General features: G+C 44.2%; 1 protein-coding gene across 1 annotated transcript; it reads right to left on the bottom strand.

Annotated features, from left to right (window-relative positions):
• Nucleotides 1-20,137, bottom strand: LOC128460568 (formin-like). The gene is given in 20 exon segments (XM_053445810.1): nt 1-349; nt 472-553; nt 899-1,048; nt 1,303-1,354; nt 1,982-2,074; nt 4,814-4,934; nt 5,113-5,172; nt 5,432-5,578; nt 5,667-5,796; nt 5,883-5,971; nt 6,051-6,112; nt 7,237-7,324; nt 8,101-8,242; nt 8,613-8,829; nt 8,929-9,421; nt 9,828-9,889; nt 10,988-11,096; nt 15,443-15,621; nt 18,426-20,052; nt 20,054-20,137. Coding segments are annotated over 20 exon segments (4,032 nt in total). The 3' UTR covers nt 1-304.
• Nucleotides 20,138-21,892: the final 1,755 nt, after the last annotated feature.

Here is a 21,892-nt window from a genome sequence, read left to right as displayed (position 1 = left end):
TCATTTGTGATCAGTGATTTTTTTATTTGTGGAAAAAAGTGCGGTAAAAGATTCTTGACAATACATATAAGAATTACTGCAGAATTATGTAAAGTACACAGTTACATTTGTCCTATTGCACAAAAGATTGTTCCAGTCTCTTTAAATTTCAACACATATTCAGTATTTTCTTGGAAATGTAAGAATATCAGGCAAACTCAGTCTGTAAACAAACATACACACAAATTAAATCAACATGGATATCGGTGTCTGATCCGGGCAGGAGGTTGTTGTGTGGCTGACGTGAAGTTAGAGGTGAAATCTCTCAAGTTGAAGACATGTTGGCTTCTTTCTGACGCAGTCGTTGTTTCTGTTGGGAGCAAAATATGATTTGCAATTATAAAATGACTAGATAACTTCTGCCGTCTACCTTCAGTTGCATTTTTGTGTCGTATTGTCTGTGTGACGTGTTGTTGTGTTACCGTCACTCACCAGGCTGTTGCCGTTGATCTTCCTCGTTTCCACTTTTTTCTCGGCAGTGATTCGCTTCACCGAGAGCTGAGCCTCCTTTAACCTGCAACGGCAAAGAATCAGATTAATGCAGCAGCTTCTTCATTTGAACGTGAACAGGAGATTGTTTCTCGTTTGGCTTTGTTTCCAAATTTCAGAAAACGTCCACAGTTCACTGCAGGTCTGAAAATGGCTTTAAAGAAACACTGTGTATCTGGTATTGGGAAACAGCGCCCTCTGCAGCCACACATCTGTCTGAGCAATTTAAGGGGCTTTGATGTCGAGAAAGATCAAAGCCGATCAATCTGAAGCTCTTCACTTGTATCTGCGTGACTTTATTCCGCTGCCACATGATTGGATAGTATCATAAATAAAGAAGTGTACAGATGTTCCGAATGATGTCCGTTACCTCTCGTTAGAGATCGTCTTATTCTCCCTCTTCCACCTGACTTTGAAGTCGCCGCAAAACTCGAACCAGAGCATGAAGAAGTGAGCGGCAGTCACGTCCTTCTCTCCGCTCTTCGGCTTCAGACCGAAGTACAGAACCAAGTCCTGAAAACTGAGCAGCGAGATGAAAGAAGATAGAATTAAAAAAACACACGCAACTAAGACAAAGATGTAGATTTAATTTAGTTAAACAGGATTCTCATTTAAGGCTTCATTTGTTTGCTTTTCAGGAAAGTCCAAATAGTTTCTAGCTCATTTCAATCCCTCATATAATCACATATAATCATATTTTAATATCAGAAATCCATTGGTTAAATTTAAGATGTGTTTTGCACTTAAAACATCGACATGATTTAAGTCTCTGACCTTTTTTGCACAGTCACCATCTGATAGGAAGTTTCTGCATGTTCCTTTCGTGCTGCAGAGAAACAGACGATGAAACAGTTTCTGTCAGTTTGTCTACCGGGTGGTTTTTCTACATTTTCAATATTTGTGATTAATTCCTGGTTCTTGATAGAAAAAGTCCAGTATATTTAATGAGCTGATATTCAGTGTGTAGATCCAGATTGTAGCGGTTTGTCTTGTGTATGTGGCTGATATGAGTTTTAATATTTCAAAAAGTGGCTCGGCTGGTAGAAAGAACATTGTTTCCGAGGACCAGCCTGTGAGTCCCAGGCATGAGTCTCTATGTCATTGCCAAATCTGTATGATCCTTATCTGAGTGTCTAGCCTCTATACTCTGAATCCACCCTATCTCCTACACACACACACACACACACGCACACACACACACACACACAGAGAGAAAAAGCCAAAGGGACATTTTCAGGCCGGTAAGAGGATGAAAGGTTCATTTATCTGACGAGTCAAGACTAGGGAATAATTTATAAAAGGTAAAATGGAAGGGAAAAGTGAAGGCGAGTAACAGCTGAACTAAATTAGAGGAGGGAAATCTTCAGTGCAGCAACAAAAACACAATAAAAACGATTATTTAATCTGTTTACTTCAAATAATCCCCAAAGGAAACGTCACAACAGCTACTCACCACTGAGAACAAAAGCCTCCATCTTGTCTTTGAATGGCTGCAGATGTTCTTCAGGTGAATTGTTGCAAACCTCCTTCACACTGTTCTCACATCCTGAAAGACAGAAGCAACACACGTGAAGTTGTGTTGTTATAAACTCGATCACTGTCCAGGATGTGATCCCTCATCATGGCTTGTTTGGAGTAATGAGAAAAATGAAAATCAAAGCAGAAATTCCAGGAAGGAAGAAATACAGAGAAGACAAGAGCCCAACAAGAATGGATATACCGGAGGATGTAGGTACCGATACGAAACAAATTCTGACACCGATATGTATATTTAAAAATGTGGCAATGTTTCCTAAGATGTCATATCACACCCTTATAACATAGAAATGTAAGTGAGGCTTGATATTCTATACAGTTTAAATATTGTTCAAAATTTCAAAAACGTTTTTGGCACAAATATGCAGCAACACTCAAATAATTTATGATTTTGATGTTTCTCAGGACAGTGCATCTAGATTCTTTTATTCATCACTTCGGAATAACCTCGAGACAGTGTTGAGTTTTAAAATGAACCTCTTCTGTCTTGCCGTTTCAATGCAGTATCGTAATATTTGATGATTTAAATGAATAAGTAACTTTTTCTAATTCTTGAATTGTAGAATTTTTAGACCATAACACCCACAAACAACTTGGAGACAGAAGAAGAGAGTTCTGTCTCAAACTAACTCCACCTGTGGCCGAGCAGCAGGTCATCAGCACCACTTCCTCCTCAGATATCACTGAGTGAGATTCACCCAGAGATGGCGACTGCAGACTCTGCTCTCTCTCTCTCTCCCTCTCTCTCTCTCTCACTCCCTCTCTCTCTGAGCTCCGAGCTGCCCTGCGTCCAATCAGTGGATCAGAGGAGCCAGTCTGCGGAGCCAGTCATAATAGAGGCTGCAGAGGGAGCCGAGACCCCCCCCCCCCCCCCCCTCACCCCACCCCGACGCTCGATCGACATCTCCCAGATAAGATTACAAAAGAATACTGTTTTCATTCAGGATTTGTGTAAACTGTGGAGGCGGGTATCTCTCCTCTGTCTTTTGTCCGCCTCTTGAGCCTGACCAAAGTTTGCTTGTTTCAGGACGAAGAGGGTTTTTTAAAGCTTCACGTAAACACAGTGAGATGATGAAGAGTGTGCTGCTTACACATTTAGTGCTTCGGTCTCAGAGTGACGGATAAATGCTTTTTTAAAGAGATCTGAGGCTTGTGGTTCTGATGAGTTTTGCTCGGCCGCCTCATAAATCACAGCTCGACTCCTGACAGGTTCCACAATGACACACCGTTAATCCATCAAAGAAGTCAAACACAACATCAGAGTGAGCAGAAAGTCTCCATAAGCCATATTTCACATTACAGAAGCATAGATGTGCCAAGAAATCTGAAAAATAATGAGAGCTCTTCATTTAATCTCTATTACAAAAAGTTCTAAAACCTTCCGCAGCACAATTAGTTCATTTACGGTCCTGGAAATATATAAAATATATATTTTATTATTTAACAACCATGCTGGCAGCTTGCAGATGTAGCTCAAGATGCTTCACCAAAATAAAGCCATGAAATAAAGATTTAAAGAAGGTGATGCCAAACAAATTTGGATTCACTTTTCAGCTTTAACGTCCAACTTTTCACTGCTTTACATTCAGTGTTTGGACCTCATTTCCCTCAGGAGTCAAACGGGCTGATTTAACAGAAACTTATCTTCCTGTAACTGTGTCGGGAGACGTTTCATTCCGACCAAACAGAAAACAGAGGGAGAGTGAAGAGCGGCTGCAGCAGAGCTTCAAACCAGGCATGAGGGTGGTTCAAACAGCCAGAAACAAAAGGAACCTGTAACGTCAGATCCAGATTGCACGGTGGTTTGGGTCCGAGGCCCGATAACACAAAGCTGTGTTGAGAGGCAAAGAAACGTATCTGCGGCTCAGATCTGCGGGCCACACTGGAGCCGAAGGAGATACAGCCCAGCAGGTTGAGGATCCACGCATCTCTGCAGAGGTCCGTGCAGAGATACCACAGATACTGGAGGTCTGGAGATTACCCAAGTGCGGAGCTACGGCCGCCCTGTGCCGGCGACGAGGGCACAAAGGCACAACGATGGGAGATCTGATGGGCACGAGGATTAGGAGCTGGATCTGAAAGGCGCCAGGCCAGTATCAGCAGCGAGCGAGACTCCTGCCAGTCTCTGAGTACACGCACATAGAGCGCAGGCAAAAACACACATGTACTGTATACATAAGGCTACAACAATGCACTCAGTCACAATGGCATACATGTCAGCATTGTGCTGAGCAGGACTCGTGCTGAATGGCGTCGTATGGACGCACTTACAGGCAAGAGGGACAAGAAGGACAAGAGGAAATCTTTTGTTCTGGGGCTTCTGCTCAGTCGAGTCTGGTCAGAGAAGCAGGTCTTCAGTCCCGAGTATAAACACTTCCTCCAGTGCTGGGGCCAGGAGTCTGGAGGGTTGTCTGAGGGAAAAACCAATGCCAGACCGGGGCCGAGGTTTCTTCGGTCTGGTCTGGTCTGGTCTGTGGGAACCTCTGGAGAGCGACGTGAAATCCCAGCGATAGAGTTACACACAACAGAATGACCACAAGACAAAACGATTCCGGTCGACCAGTCACATGCATGTTCGGAGCGGGGCTGATGTTTTGGGGAATGCGGAGGGGGAGGGGGGGGGGGACACCAGCTTCAGTGATATTATGAAACAAGAGGAGGCCCAGAGTGTCTCCCCTCTTATTTCCCTGGGAGTCTTCAGAGAGAAAGAGGCTGGTAAAGATCTAAGTTGTCGATATATATCACGTACTTGTGAGGTCTCGTCCGAGCTGCCTCACGTCCCTGTTGAGGTCATCGAACCGGACCTGTGCTGCCAGGAATACGTCCTGGGGTTCAGGGAGGGGGAACACGCTCCTGTCTGTGCCGGCGCTCTGATGGGACACAAACACGACAACAGGTGAGATCCCAGTTAAACCAGGAACTGAGATCCTTGTTGTGTTTCTCGATGGATTCAGACTTTATGCTCCTGATGCACATTAAAGGATCATTTCACAGTTTTTGAAGGACTTTTCTTTCAAAGACCCCAAAATATCAATGTCTAATCCCTACCTTGTCCACGTTGTGCAGGTAGTAGGACACCACATAGTCCACCAGGCTGATGCGATTGTCCTGAAACATTAAAAACAAGCATTCACATATTTCCCCTGCTCAGATGACTCCATTACTGCAAACAGATCACATGCACAGTGTGAGTTAAACATGTGAGTGTGTGTCGGGCAGAAAAACAAATGCTATGTCTTCAGCTGAGCTTCTGCTTCAACTACAAGCAACTCCTTGACTTCCTGGTGCACTTTCTTTGAGTTCCACCAGCCTGAAGAAAGAGAAAACTCAATCTACAGCTGTTATCTCACAGCGACTGAGGTCTTACTCTGCTCTTCACGTCCTTCAGCTTGGGGAGGATCTCCAGGCCGAAGCCGTCAGCCTGACCCCGGGTCCTGCTGCCCCCGTTCATGTGGTTCCCCAGAGCCAGCACCAGTCCCATCATCTCCCGCACGTCGTTACTCTCCACCAGGGCCTCGAAACAGAAAACATCTCATGTTTACAATCACCCAGTTTAAAGAGCATTATCAGTGTATCGAGTGAGGCTGACTATCGGGTTCCACCTTGCACACGGAGGAGACTGTGCTGAGCTTGCGTTGGACGGACCCGATGGTGTCGATGAACGCCGACTGGAAGATGATGCAGTGAGCTCTTCCTGCAAAGTCTGGGATCTGGGACAGCTCATAGAGGAACCTGGAGAACCAACACACAAACAGTGAGACAACGTCCCTCTGAGAACTCTGAGAGCTCTGGAGGTTTGTCTCGGCGGAGGTACTGACTGTTCGGGTTTGTCCAGGAGTTTGACTTTCTCCTCCTCTGACATCTCGTAGTGTTTCTTGATCCTCTCCAGCTCCTCGGGCTGAGCTCTCTGACACATTGATGATGAAATGTTACTCAGGGCTTCATAACTGTGCAGTCGTTTTCATAAAGTGTGTTTTAATACGTACGTTTTCATAAAGAGCTTCAATGGTCTCCAGGTCCACAACAGAGTGGTCCACAGTCAGCACAGCTTGAAGTGGGGATAAGAGAGATTAGGCCTTCAAGTGCTGATCCACAATATTCTTTTAGAGTTAATAATGTTATCATATTTTGTATGTACGGGAAAACACAGTGATTTAGCCGACATGCTACATGTTGACTAGGGTCTAAAAATCAATGTTTGTTGGCTAATACCTGGAAAAAAGAAAAGAGAATTTAGGTTTTCTGGTTTGATTGAAAAAATGTCAGTCACATGAGCAACAAAATCCTCTAGAGGTCAACGGGTAAAAAAGGAAAGATGACTTCCTTCTATAGCCGGTGGATCATATCATATCATAATGAAAACTGGATTTTCACCAGAGGAACAACAGGCTTTAAAGGAAATGATTGAAACTCTGCTAACTGGGGACTGTTGTGGTTAGTTGATGTTCTGTTTTCTGGTTTATTTGGGGAAACAAACAACAGAAAGTAAACAGGCCAAACCCAAAAATCTGCACCTCCCACAAACATGGGACATCAAACATTCCTCCCAGTGGGAAACACACTGGGCTCTTTGAGATAAGTGACGCAGATCGCCTCTCTGAAACCGTCCTGCTGACATTGTGGTGAGAGTTTCAGCCTTTAATCCCACGTTGGATTCCCCAGCAGCTCATATTCCTGAGTGAAGCGGGGGGGGGGGGGGGGGGGGGGGGTTAATGGTAAACACGGGTGAGTGTTTACAGAGGGATGATTTACTGCCATCCACCTCTTCTAAGACAAACACCACCATGTTTGTTTGATTACACACTGAGGTTTTCAGTGGTGATTCCCATCAGGATCTAAATCATAAACTTTATATGAAGGACGACGTCATGGCCTCCCGAAAGTGAAGCCAAAGTGTTTTTATCGCCCCCTGGTGGCTGGCTGCAATATAGGTCATAAACAAGGCCTCCTCCGTGTTAGCGTTGGGACAATACCCAAGCTATAGGGCTCCAAATGTATATTTTAAATGTATATGTTGGAGTTTTTCCTACCCTAGACCTGATATAAATATATTTTGTGCAGCTTTAAACTAATAACTAATAACTTGAGCTGCTCAGAGACACATTGAGGTTCTGCATCGTATTTATTATTCTTTACAAAAGTCCATGTTCATCACTTCATCACTGAACTCACCTTGTTGAATATCTTTCATCTCCAGGTGGAGGCTTGATATGAGGATGCCCACGGCCTGAGAGCGCCTAGCGTCCAGCAGCTTAATGATCTACACACACGCACACGCACACACACACACACACACACAGTTACCATGACCACCTTGCCACTAGGAACCATTAGTGAGTCATTAGCAGAGTGTGTTGTGGAAAGAGGCCGAGGTCGTATTAGTCTTTACTCTGATGCATTAGCACTTTTTGCATTAGTGACCACGAAGGGAGAATTTATTCATTTACATAATTTACCGTCGGTTACTTGGAAAAGACAAAAAGCAACTATACAAACAAATTCATGTTGGGTTCTCTTTCTGTGTCTCTTAAAAATGTTAACACATTCTTATTTAATTTAAATATTGTGCTTTGAATTGCCTGTAGAATGCAACTTGGAGCATTATTGTTCTTACTACATGAAAGAGAAGCAAAGATAAATTAATTGTACAGGTAAAGTTTTAAAGTTCTGCAGAGTTTCAGGATTTGGAAGGAAATGACTGATCAGAAATGCAGATAAGACATATTTCTAATGTAAAATGAGCGGTGGGAACAATCACACGAACTGGCCTATATGTAATAAATGCACCTTTCTACTCTTTGCCTTTTCAAAACAATTTGTTAGATTTAATAACTGTGTCCATGTCTTGGTTTATGATTCAAACAGCTGTGTAATGATCTGGCCTCTGTAAAGACCAGGCTTTAACCCCCTCAAGTGGACAACAGTCATATTACAATCTCCTGCAAGACAAACCATCTCTACCTCTGTCCTCTCTGGCTTCAGAGACATATTCCCATGAGCGTGAGTCATGTTCTTTTATGCTCTTGTCTGTTTTACCTTCCTGGATTTGGCTTTCTTCTCATACGACTCAGACAGCGGCTTCCTCTTGGTCTGTGTCGTGCTTTTGGCAAAAAGATCCTCGAACTCGCTGGCGTTGATTATGTTCGGTTCTTCTATAAGGTTCCACAGTGTGTCGATGCTGAGGGAGAGAAACGTGTTTAATGCTTCACCTAATTATCTATTATCTAATTATTTAAATATTATTCAAGTAGGTTAGGTATAAATGAAAAATGTATAAAGATATCTAAATTACACTGTCAATCACTTTTGCTCTTATAACTCAAAATATATTTCATAGCAAATTCAAGACATTTAACCTGTTTTAACTGTTTTCACTGCATAAGCGAGGACACTTCAGAAAACGTTCCTCTCTCTAAATCGAACTGAATTATTTTACTTTTGTTTTTTACAGTATTTAAAGATCATTTTAAAGATCCATCCCTTTAAATAAGATCATACTTCATGTTCTTAGTCACTGGTTTACTGAGCCTGTTTGGTCTTGAACGTACTTGTTGTCCTGCATCTGGATCCTGGTCCAGTGAAGAGGCTTCATGGGTCTGGACGGCTCCACCGCTTCTTTCCTGGGAGGTTTATCCAATAAGAAACCTCCACCTGGAGGAGGAGGAGGTGGGGGGGCTGAGCCTGGCATGGATAGGGGAGGCGGTGGTGGTGGTGGTGGAGGAGGAGGAGGTGGGGCTGAGCCTGGCATGGATGGAGGAGGGGGTGGTGGAGGAGGTGGAGGAGGAGGTGGGGGGGCTGAGCCTGGCATGGATGGGGGAGGCGGTGGTGGTGGAGGAGGAGGAGGTGGGGGGGCTAGGCCTGGCATGAATGGAGGAGGTGGTGGAGGAGGAGGAGGTGGAGGAGGAGGAAGAAGATTGTGTGTTTTGTGTGTTAGCGTTGCCTCAGCAGGGGCTGGTGCTTGTTCTGTTTGATGGACCGTGGCTCCAAGAGCAGGCAGAGTCTGTGATGGAGGCCCAGGGGGCGCTGTGTCCTCCCACTGACCGGCCAGGCTCAGGCTGATGGAGGCCAGGTCCAGCTTTCTGGGGGTCACCTTCTGCGGCCGGGGACTTGTCTCTGCGCCCTCTCCATCCTCTGGGGTTCTGACGAAGGTCTCTCTGTCCGTCTGGACGCAGACGGTGCGGAAAGACTTTTGTAGACAGTCGTCTCCAGTGGACACGGAGACGTCTCTCACTTCCCCTCTGGTCTGGCTCCCGGCCTGGGAGAGTCGGGCCTGCAGCTCGGCCACGGTGGACTCCAGACGGGCGACGCTGTCCTCGTGGTCCACCCGAAGTCTGGAAAGCTCCCGACCGAACTCCTCCTGAAAGTAATGTCAGACTTCAACCCTCATCTCAAGGCACAGAGATTAATCTACAATCCTGGTGAACTTTTATAAACCCAGAAAATCATATAACATCTGTAATACAGTGTTAAAGATATTTATGGTATCTGCAAAGACTCTTTAGTGCAACAAGAGAAAATCTGATGCGGATATTTATTAGTGTGTGTAATTCGATGTGCAAAATCCTGATGTAGTGGATTTAAATGTGGATTCATGAGGGGACTCTTGGGCCTTATGAAACCAAAATGTGCTGTTTTTACCCCTAAGTTTGAAATGTATATGGATATTAAATGTACAGACATGAGAGTACCATTGAATTTATCATCGAACCCATGAAGAAAGAAAGAAATGATACAAGTTCATAAATATAATCTAAATATATCACCTGTAACTTCTCCAGCTCCTCTTTGCATTCTCTCTTCAGCTGCAGCAGATCCGCCTGATGCTCTGAGAGGAAACACGACAGAGACACAGTTGTTTTTCTCTCTTCTCCCACAAACACATGTTCATCATTCCAGCTGTGGTGCCTGAGGGCGGCTTCTTTACCTCGATGGGGACGTTAACGATGTGGCCTGAGACTTACAAGCCGCAGACAAACAAACTACAACAACTATGAGACACGTGGGGACTGGAACTCATTTCGTAGAGACTAAAAAACACATTTATTTTCCACCGCGATGTGAGTTTGAGGGGATTTGAGGATCTACTGCAGTTGTTCAGGGACAGACTGGGTCCACAACAATATGAACCATCAGGTGAAGGCAGCAAATGTGATATAAATACACAGAAACCTAAGCTGACAACTCATTGGCTGCAGCTGCTGTGTTAAGAAAACTAAGCCAGGGTCAGGTGCAGAGTTTATTTAACGTCATGACAGTATTTACAAGCTCCGTGTTCTGAGGTACAAACCTAATGTGTGTGTGGATCAAACATCCTACAAGTGAGGTGGTTGGTTTGAATCCGTTCACTACTAAAAGATTATCAGAGTGTGATGTGCAAAATGTTCTGAGCCAAGATTCTAGTACTTAGTGGGTTTTAATTCAAACTGTGTTAGGTCTTAATTTAGCTCTTTGATTATTATAAAGCTGATTAGACAGTTTTTTAAAAGGAGAACCTCGGTTTTTAACTGTGTGCAGTTAATTGAATAGTTTGAGGGGTTAATCAAGAACCACACAGCTTCCTAACCAGCAGGTGGCACTAGAGTTGAATCATTTAAAACCATAAACAAATTGAATTCCACCATTAAAATCTCCTCAACATTCAGAATCACTTTCTCAAATGGACAAACAGCTGTGTCAGTGTCACGTGTTGAACAAGTCAACACAGTCTACACACTCACTGTGGACACACACAGGGTGGAGCGTTGTTTACTTTAGCAGGAGCTACCTGATGGTTTTTCTGTGTGTGCATTTTTATTTTAATCTCTAAGGGCGCTGCTGCTGTGAGTGTATTTACTTCCTGTTACCCTGAATACCTCAGGTCCATTTAAACAGGGAGAAACACCAAGTGAACACTGGTGGATTTCCAGTTGATTATACCATGTACCTGCTTCAGTGTACTTGAGCCCGACTTTCTCCTCCTTGACTGGCGGCCAGACGGCTTGTAGACGACCAGGAGTCCGCTCCTCTCCCTCCCCCGGAGTGGAAGCCTCTGACTAGAGAGAACAGAGGAGAACTTTTACTTCTAAACACAACTTAAAACATATCGAACCCATTTGAATTCACATATTTACTATCAAATTGAAGGGTGTTTTCTCGACTTGGCTCCATTTTTTGCAGGATTTACTTACCCTGTTTGAATAAACCTCAGTTCCTATTTGTAAAAGGTTGCATAAAACATAGGAAACAGTAAAGTAAAGTAAACAATATATAGTTTATAAGAGCCCACACTAGATTAACTGGGTCGTTCTGGTCAAATGCTCCCGGTGGATAACATACTTTGCCATCAGTTGAGTCTTTCTTCTCTGGCGTCTTACTGGAGGTTCTCTCAAAAATGGCTCTCAACACGTCTTTGTCAGATCTGATCTTCTTCCTCACTGCGTCCAGGTCCACTTTGTCTGCCGGGTCCTTCTTCAACGGCCTTGGGGTGAAAAAAGCCTTGAAGGCATCAAACGCTGCCTCAGCACTCGACACCGGAGACTTCGCTGAGTCAAACGACCTTGACGTTTCTACATCCTCCTCCTTCTCAAAGTCCTCCTTTTCAAGACTTTCCTCGTTCTCCGGTTCATCCTGGTCGTCCTCATCCTCCGTCCTCTCCTCGTTCTCGTCTGCTTTCTTTTCCAGACTCAGAAACTGGGAGATCTGGTCCAAGAAGTTCCCCTGGACCCTGGCGTCCTCTTGCCTCTCTGGGAGAGTGGCCCTCCTGGCCCCCAGGGACTGAGGCTTGATGTGGGACACGGTGTCGTGCCCGGGGCCCACCACCCCTTTCCTCAGCACCCTCAGGCCGCTGAAGAGGGCCGGCAGCTGGATCTGCTTCTCCGTGGGGGAGCCCGGCGAGAAGGTGGCTCTGGTGAAGGTGGATCCAGGGGGAGGGCTGTTGGCTTGGTCCGATCGTGTGATGGAAATAATCGATGGATTATCTTGTGGGTTGTGAGGATGTTGGTGGCTGGAGAAGTCTGGAGAACATTTTCCTTCCTCCTCATCCTCTTCTTCCTGTGCACCTTTCAGCTCATCTTCTTCATAATTTTCAGAGCAGGAGGGCTCATCGTTTTGCTCTTCGGCTTCTTCAGCCTCTTCTTCATCAGAGTGTCCTGTCCCAGTCCTAGTTAGCACCACGTGTCCCTCAGACTGCTCGGGGTGAATATTCACATCTGAACTACATTCTGCAATTTCCTCATTTTCATTCAATGTATCACTCTCTCCTACATCCTGCTTGACACCGTTTGGCACAACACCAACACAATCTGTATTTGTGCACTCAGCAGAATTGTGTTGACATTTTGGCTGCAGAGACGCGTTCAGGGCGAATTCGTCCAGGCAGTTCTCCGGCCTGTGAGAACCATTTACTCTGTCGCAGTGTTTGTTTGGCATTTCTGAGACATCCTCCTCGGTTCCAGCCCGGCTCTGCTGCTCGGCTCGGTTAAATTCATTCCTCTCCTGCTCCGTTCGGTCTGAGTCGTTCCCTCCCTCTCTCCCCGAGGTCACCTTCTCTCCGTCATGAGGCAGTATAACGTAACACAAGGAATCTTTAAAGTTCACATCCCCACTTCTCTGTTTAGTAAAACTCTGCTCCTCCTGCGTCAGCTCCTCATTTTCCTCATCGGAAAAGGTCCTGAAACATTTGAGAACGGCTTTTTGCTTCTCCATTTCCTGGGAGTAACGGTTGCTCGTAGAAAAAGTGGGAAAGTTTTCCAGAGCAGAGAAGTTTTGGGAAGCTTTTACCACAACATCAACATTGTGGCTTCTGTTTCAACTGCTCATTTCTAAGACTTAAGTGAAACATTATGGTGTCTCCCTTCAGAAAAAAAGCCTAATTCCTGTCTAATTGGTGTTTTGGTACCTGTAGGACATGCACTCATGCTGGTTGCAGGATCATGCAGCTTCTGGTTATCATCAATAAACAAATGCAAATGTCATTATTTGGAAGATCCAACCTGTGTCTGCTCCAGCTTGCTGAAAACAAGTACATGTATCCTTTCACTGTGAGAACGGCTCCTTCATGTTTTACCAGAGAAGTGATTTTCCAAACCTAAAAGTGGAAGCTGCTGTTAGTCACTCAGAGCAGCCAATGACAGGAGAGAGAATCCACCAAGTCAGGGGAAAGTGACGTTCTTTTCCGAGGCCGGCTCCACTCGTGGCTCCACAGGCTGGAGTGAGTCAGCTCGGCTCCAGTCCCAGTGAAGTCAGATGCAGCTTCTGCCTCCTCTTCCTTCCAGCTCCTGCTAAACCCGCCGCTGTATTCTACACAGCAACCTCCCAGACGAGGTGCGGCACAGTGTCACAGTGTAACCGGGAGCAGATGGCTTCTTGAGCCACGGTCTCTGACAACACGGTGGCAGATCCGTGAGCCATAAGGCGGAGGAGGCCACCCACAGCAGATGGAAGGACACCACACCCAGAGCTGCAGGAGGGTAAACAGGCCTGTCAGGGATCAGTGTGTGGGACGTGTGGGTCCGGAGCTGGGACGGGGCAGGTCTCCCAGCTGCCCTGTAGCTCCTGAGCAACACACGGCTAATCTGGAGGACTTAGGTCAAACCACACCTACACACACACACTCTTAACCAGATCACATTAAATCTTACATACATGATACACAGGGAGGGTCTGTTTGATTCCTGGTTTCCAAAGATAAATGTTATTGGTTTAGTGGCTTTGTGATTTCACCTAAAAACACATGGTCAACAATAAACTCAGTTTTTTTTAATTAATTCCAATTAGAAATAAAAAGGGTTATATGGAAAATATATCTGAAATAATAAGAATGTTATACACAAGGATAACATAACCAAATTAAATAAAAATTAAATGTTTAAAATAAATGAAATTAGGGGTCAGTAATCAGATTCACACAGACATGAATGTTAAATGAAGTAATTGCTGGTGAGGTCACTCGCTGTGTTTCAATAACACACCTTAAGTTGAATATGTGCACAAATAAAGAAGTTTAAGTCACAAAACTTTGAAAAAAAGTCATGTCTGAACCAGATGTAAAGGCTACCTTTGTTTTTCTAATATTTTGCTGAATGAAATCTATCTCAACGAGAACCAACCACCCTTCCTCCGTCAGTGGTTAATATTTGTGTTGTGTTCAGGACCCGCCCTTGTTTGATCACGTTCTCTCAGCGAGTGACAGATCACAGCGGTGATAAACTTTTCACTGTGTGTCACTACATCGTCCAACTTTCCCTGACAGCTCCTGTACTCAGAGGAAAGCCTGAACCCTGCAGGGCTGATTCAACCGGCCACACTTAAATCTCATGAATACTAATAATAAAGTGTTCTTGCATTCCCAGAGACACTGAGGCCTTTATGTGAGCCAAGTTTACATAATAAGAATGAATCCAGATAATCCCATGAAATAGCATTAGACGCTGAGCACACACACACACACACACCACACACACACACAACCTGAACAAACACATTGGACTGTTTCCAGCATTATGAAGCAGAAATATAACATGTGCTGAATTTATACATCACAATCATACACTGATGTATTTAATTGATCCAAAAAGATCTTCTTATTTCTGACCTGAGCTCTTTTAGAACACTCAATCCTCTCTAATATAGAAACATGGGATGTGTTTGGGAGGACTCCATTAGTTGTTAACCTGTAAAGACTCAGAATTTCTCTTTATCAAGTCAGTTGTTTGGTTTTACAGATTATTCTCCATAATTTAAAACCGGAAAAAGTATTAGATATTTAGTTGAGATTAAAATTAAACTTTAAGTTGAAACTTGGAAATCAGGCGAGGCTGCTTTCTATGAACATTTCCTGAAAACTAACAGAATGTGTAAAGATGCATTTAAAAATGTATATATAATATATCACCATTAATCCTCAGCTGTCAATTTGTTATTGTTTATTTATTTATTTCTATACTATATTCAAGATGGTGGTGCTTTGTTTGATGTAAATATTCTTCATTATCATATTATTACATTATTACTTTCCATTATTATTATTATCATAACAAGGTCTGAAATAAACTTTGGAATTAGTTTGAGCAGGAGAGAAAAAGGACGTCTAACACAAACAAAGTATTAAGAACTAATTCTTGTGCAGATACCATTCCTCATACAATGCACCTACACAGTTACATTAAAGCTGTGTTGTATAACCACAGGGGACACAGAGCTCTTTGTCACACAGCTGTGAGGTCACTGATTGAACCTGCACCACTAGAATGAGGTCGTTGTCATTATGATGCAGCCTTATTTATACCCAATGCAGATCATATAGCCATTAAGAGAAGGGTCATGGCAGCAGATATCAAGGGAAACCAGTCTAGACAGAGTGAGACCCTCTCCTTCACCCCAGCCTGTCCGTGCTACTCACCCTGACCTCCGGGGGCAGCGGTGTGGCTGTGGGGGAATCAGTGATGTCATCCTCAGCAGCAGTGATTCGCAGGAAGTCGATGTGTTTGGGTCTGGACGGATGAGAGAGGAACCGACTGAAGGAGAAAGACTCTTCCACCTCCTGCTGCCAGATCTCCTCCAGCCTCTGGAGAGCTTCGTCTGGAGGAAACAGTCAAATCACCGTTAGAGCAGATTCGTGACGTTTTTTGGAAGTACTTATTTCCATTAATCATACTTCTGGTTCAGCCTTAAAATGTCATAATATTATTTTATTAGTTTTATTGCCTCCAAAGTTTTACAATTTCTAAAAATGCTTTTTAATTTCTAATTCACATGTGGTTCAGCAAAGGCTCAGGAATAAGTTCCTGCAATATTTAAAACATCTCCTTAACTATGCACCTGGAATTCAAAGTGTAAATAAACCTATTCAAATCTGACACAACCATTAATAAAAAAGTACATTTAGATATTTTTGGGGTATAATGATTACACCCGGGCTAGATGAGGAGTGGATGATTGATGTGTGCGGCTGCAGCGGTGACACCTACTGCCAACTGTGCTAATTGAAAAACCACTGGAGCTCAGAGGATGGAGTGCAGATGTGCGACAAGAGGCGACATCATCATTTATCACTATAGTTATCACACAGAAGTCGAATTTAAATGTGTGAACTTTATTCTTTGCTTTAATTTTAAGGAAACGTCTTTGGCTGAGTTGCAGGATGAGACTCCTTCGATGCTGGGAGACAGAGGCTAATAGGTAAAGCTAATGTTCTTCACTTTCATTGGAATGTCTGGCCGGGGTCAGAGGCAGCTCGACCTTGAGGAGAGAAGTGTGTCTGTCAGTGTCGGTTCAGACACGAGCTCCAACAGATGCCAGTTGTGTAACTCCCAACCCGACACGAGAGGCAAATTAAACAGTTTATGAGAATGTGTTATCTGCCCTCGGTTTGACCACAATGAGCAGTGAGCGATGGCTTTTCGGAGAATCACCCTCAGGCGGCTCTGAATGTCTTTCTCCCTCTCGCTCTGATCATCATCCTCTGAAGATTTGATGCGTTTCACAAAGCTCAGGGCGTTAATCCTGTTCTGACAGCCCGGGGGTGTGGGGGGGGGGGGGTCCGGCGTGCACGAGGAGAAGTCATCAGACCTCACTGATCGAAGCGAGCGCCAGGATTCTTCTACAAATGCATTCATCATTAACACAGTTTAGTTCTAGAATAATTCGTTTTTGACTCGGCCATTCCAAGAGTCTTTTAGCTCTTGATTGAAACTAGATGATGTTTAAACTGAGAAGACGCTAATGTTTTTTTTATGGCTTCAACAACATATCAATGTTTTGTGAGTCATTAGATGTAATGTGATTATCCATCCGTCCATTATCTACACCGCTTGTCCTCTGAGGGTCGTGTGGGCGCTGGAGCCAAACCCACTGGGGACACTGGGCGAGAGGCAGGGGACAGTCTGGACATGAAGTCAACATCTGGATTAATAACCATTCAGGCAATTTAGAGTCTGCAATTAACCTAACACGCAGACACATATAGATTAAACTACACCATATAAAGTAGATAACACAACAATGCTGCTTATACAGAAATCAATTGTAACAATAACACAACATTATAACATATATAACAGCCTTTCTGCTTCATAATACAATAAAAAGTACTTTATAATTTAGGCAAATATTACTTTAAATTCATTTTTTTCTTCTGTAGGACTTGGTATACAGGACTTTTACTTGTATTGAGCATATTTACAGAGTAATCTTTACTTAACATGGTTAATCCTCATCACAACCTTCTGACCCACGAGTCATGTGAACAGACACACACATGCACAAGCACCCGCACGCACACACACGCACACACACACACACACACACACACACGCATACACAAGGAGAGCATCACTATTTCTGTTCTTTGAAGGGAAACAGGTCACGTCAGGCCAGTGCTGATTGACTGTGAGGGTATTCACATCAGGTGCTCAACTCGCACTTCATGCCTGATCTCACACACACACACATACGCACACACACACACACACACGCATGCACACTCACACAGAAAAACATAGTGGTATGTCCAGCCAGCACGGGGTCATTATTTACAGACTACCACACATCCTTCAGATCCGACTCAGCTGCTGTGGTGTGGAAGAGACAGTCCAAAACAGAATGTGTGGGTGTGTGTGTGTGTGTGTGTGTGTGTCTGAGTGTATGTGTGTGTGTGTGTGAGCTCATCGACCCAGAGGAGTCTACAGCGACGGAGGAAACCAGACTGAGGTCAGAGCATTAAAAATGAGAGCGTCTCAATCAATGTGTAAATCTGACAGTCAGGACTCAGCGTGTAGCTCCTCCGACGCCGTCTGCCCCCCCCCCCGTGTTCACTTCACTAACCAACCACTGAGAGTCAATGTCACGCTGCTGCCCAGCCACTTCTCAGCCTGTTACTCTGCTGAAGACTCACAGAAAGTGTTCTGTCCTCCTGAATCCACTACAGAGGCAGTGGAAGCTGTGCAGCCTGATTAACAAGGTGGAGGCCTGTTTACAGCTGTAAATCGATGCTGGGAGGATTCTGTCTGACGCCGATGCTACAAAATCCTTTGAGATATTTCATAAGCTTTAGAAGTGAAATGAAGCAATACAGCAAACTCTGTAGATAAATAGAAATTGTGTTGCTAACAAATATAATCAAATATGAACTACAGAGAAAAGTGAATGTGCAAAACGTTTTCCTGCACGTTTACAATGTTTTCACGATATTGATATCTCACAATAGCAGCTCACACTCCCTGGTTTCAAGTCTGGTTCAGTACCAAGATTAAGGGATGGATCCAAGAATTGCTTGTCACATTTTTTCTCAAGGCTGGGGTTGGCTCCAGCTCCCCACGACCCTCAGACAGATAAATGATCAACTCTTGGAGTAAATGTCGTAAATTAATAATTCACATTTTTACCTGAGGATGACTCCTGGTTGTCCTCTGTCTCACTGGTGCGTCCGTCTGTCTGAATGTCTTCACCCAGCCCGGGGCTCGACCATGACCACTTCCTCTTTGGATTCCTCTCACCCTTTTCCTTGGCACCGGAGAATAAACTGTCTTCTCCTGATTTTGTCTGCACTGTGTGACTCTGACACATGTCCTCCTCACGCTGATCAGTCAGGTCTAGAGGCAGAGAGGACGAAAACAAAGGAGACAAAATCGGGGACACGACGTCAAAGCTGCTGGATGTTGGTGGAGAAACATCCAGGACTGTAGACAGGGTCCCAGACAATACTGGGGAAGTTTCTCTATCAATCGAAAGAGGCTGCGAAGAACTGTTTGAACACTCGTAAAGATGCGATGGTCTATTCTCCCTTTTCGATCCCTTTGGCTTCTTCTCACAAAAGGTCGGTTTGTCCTCTATGAGATCTTCGATATCTGCCTTCGCTCCCTCCATCCTCAGAGCCTGATGGAGGCTCTGGCTCAGAGCTTCACACAGGACTCGAAGTTCTTCCACCGGTAGAGGCTCGTCTGCAGCGTGACCCTGGTTCTGTGTCTCTCTCAGGGAATCAGACGTGAATTCAGACCTGCATCTTTGTGGCAGATGATCGTCTCCCTTTCTTCCATCGGGGACGAACTGGGATTCATCGCCCTCACTGGCCTCCTTGATCCAGTCCGAGCTCGTGAGACTCACCCTTCGTATGATTCCCTCGACCTCCTCGATTTTGCCCATCACCCGCCGTGCAGCAGCCCTCTTCCCCAGCTCCTCAAACCACCGCTGAGGGGACTTCACCTCCATGACCTCTGCCTTCCTGTCCTCATGGGTCTGACTCCCTGACTGGGTGGACTGGGCCATTGCTGGGGTCCCGGTTCTCTCCTCTGTCCTTCTATTGGAGTCGAGACGAGGCTGAGTGATGTACGCCGAGGACGTCTCGTTGTCATATTCAGACTGGTCAGTGTCTGAGTCAGGAGATGCACATTCATCCTTTCTGGGTAAATCCCTCTTGTAGGAGAGAGAAGCTTTTTGAGCGTTAGATCTAGAAACCTTCTCAGACGCAGCATCGGGCGGCTTCACTCTCCACACCGGCTTTACCTCCTGTGTCCGAGCGCTTTGGTTCTCCTTGTCCTTTACAGAAACTCCCTTTCTCCTGATGGGCCTGTCCACCTTGAGGTCCCACTCTCCAGACGTAGTGGAGCTCAACATCTGAAGCTTTGTCGGCCTCTTTACCTTCGAGGGCACCTGAGGAGACCCGGGGGACATCTTGATGTTATGGTGAAGGGCTCCTGCGTTAACTGTCCCCTCTGCTCTCTTCCTTCTGTCCCGGGGGATCTGGATCCTTGGGGGTTTTGCCGAAGTGTCCCGACCGGCACCCTGTTGGTTCCCCATGCTCATGAAAGTCTGACACTCCACACAGAGCGGCAACAGCTCTGTCAGCCAGCGGATCCCGGAGGAGTCATCCGGGGCTTTGAGGGAGTCTTTCAACTCCATGAGGCCGAATTTGTCTGCTTGACCCGGCTTGACATTTCCAGCCGGACCCTCCTCCTCCTCCCAGTTGGAGCCCAGTCTTCGCTGGGAGCTGAGAGGGGCTTTAGAGGGGGGGAGATGGGCCCCTGCACAGAGAGAAGGGAGGACTCACACAACTCCTCTGGCTGATGTAGAGGTGTGAGGTGGGGTGGGTGCACTCCATGATGTTGTTCTAACCCCAGAGGTGGAGCAGGGGATGGTTCCTCTGAAGCTCTGCAGGGTTTAAACCTCTGAAAACTCATTCACCACCGAGTCCTGGAAGAAGAAATAGAACATGTTCATAGATCAAAATGAGACGTTGCTTCTCTCAGGGTACTAAGTACTACGGGAGTATTAGTGGGATGAAGGAAAACTACTTCTAATCTAATTAAAGTTATCTTTATCGACCAGAAAGAGTTTCAACACTACACAAACAAGAACTAATTTAGAACTGAAACAATAAGTCATATGATTGCAAATTGAGCATAGTCATATTTTAAAGCAATAACGCTTATTTGTTGTTTTTCTTCATCTTCTTTGATATCAAACTAAAAATGTTTAGTTTACGATTACAAATCAACACTACAAGCAATTTTCTGACACTTATGAATATATATTTTTTTAATAAGAAGAACACAGGTTATACCCACACATCAGCTGAAGCTCCCACAAACTTCACACGTAAACTACTTCCCAAGTAAAGTTTTGATTTGACCTGGGAAGTAATAAAAAGTTAGATTTTCTTGTCTTCTGGTTTATTCGTCACCTCTGTGCCTCAAGTTTGAATTTGCATACTTTTGTTTATGGATAATAACCAGTACATTCACTGATAAGGAATATGGCTGTCAGTTTCAACCCTGCATTATTAATAACGGATTAACAAATATATCTGTGCAGAGATAACAGGCCTAACAAATTAACCCTGTTTACCAGTTGTTTAGCAACATTAAACACATTTCACAGATAAATAAAAGAATAATCATTATTTATTTCTACAGTTTATGACTTTACTTTCATTATATTTGTATGTAAAGAACTTTAAACTTCTTGCAACAACTCATATAATTGACATCCTACAACAATGTAAATAAAAATAAAAACTGTTAATATGGTGTCTGTGACATATACATAAGAAACCAGAAGATAAAGCTGTATCTTAAATCATCCACTTACTCGTGTCTGTCTCCTCCTCCGTTCTGCTGCAGGTCACTGATCTGCTGCACTTCAGCTGCACTCAGGTGACAGGAGACGACTGCCCGTCCACAAAGTGACGGACAGCAGCATCAGCCAATCTCCTGATTCCCTGGACATTTGAACTATTGCTACTGGCTGATGGGATGAGCATCACTTCCAGTAATCTACTGTGGACTGACGGGTATCGAGGGGAGCCGATAAACAGACAGACGGGAGGACTTATAGTTGTAATCTTATTGATAGATAAGTCTAATATACACAGAATGGGCAGGAGTGTAAGTCCTCTATTTAATAAAACAAACAATGATCCTGTTAAAGTACCAGTCATTGGTTAAACTGTGCATGTCTTGGAAAATAACTTCCTTCATATAAGTAAAGATTACTCTGTAAATATGCTCAATACAAGTAAAAGTCCTGTATTAAAACTTTTACAAAAGAAAATACAGAATTTAAAGTAATATTTATTGTATTATGAAGCAGAAAGGCCGTTATATATGTTATAATGTTGTCTTATTATTACAAATTGATTCATGTATAAGCAGCATTGTTGTGTTATCTACTTTATATGGTTTACATTATCAAATACATGTTGTGGACTAACAAGGACAATATGTCAACTTCCAGGAGGAAAATATATATATATATATATTCAGGTAAAGTACAAATACCTCTTGAGTAAATTGTTTGAGTAAATGTTCTTATTGTTAAAAGTTGAAGAAACACGTTTGCTCCCTGAGAGTTAAGG

Source organism: Pleuronectes platessa, chromosome 17, assembly GCF_947347685.1.
Source record: "Pleuronectes platessa chromosome 17, fPlePla1.1, whole genome shotgun sequence".
NCBI classification, from domain to species: domain Eukaryota; kingdom Metazoa; phylum Chordata; class Actinopteri; order Pleuronectiformes; family Pleuronectidae; genus Pleuronectes; species Pleuronectes platessa.
Note: the sequence above shows the minus strand (reverse complement) of the source record. Positions and strands in the feature narration are given on the sequence as shown.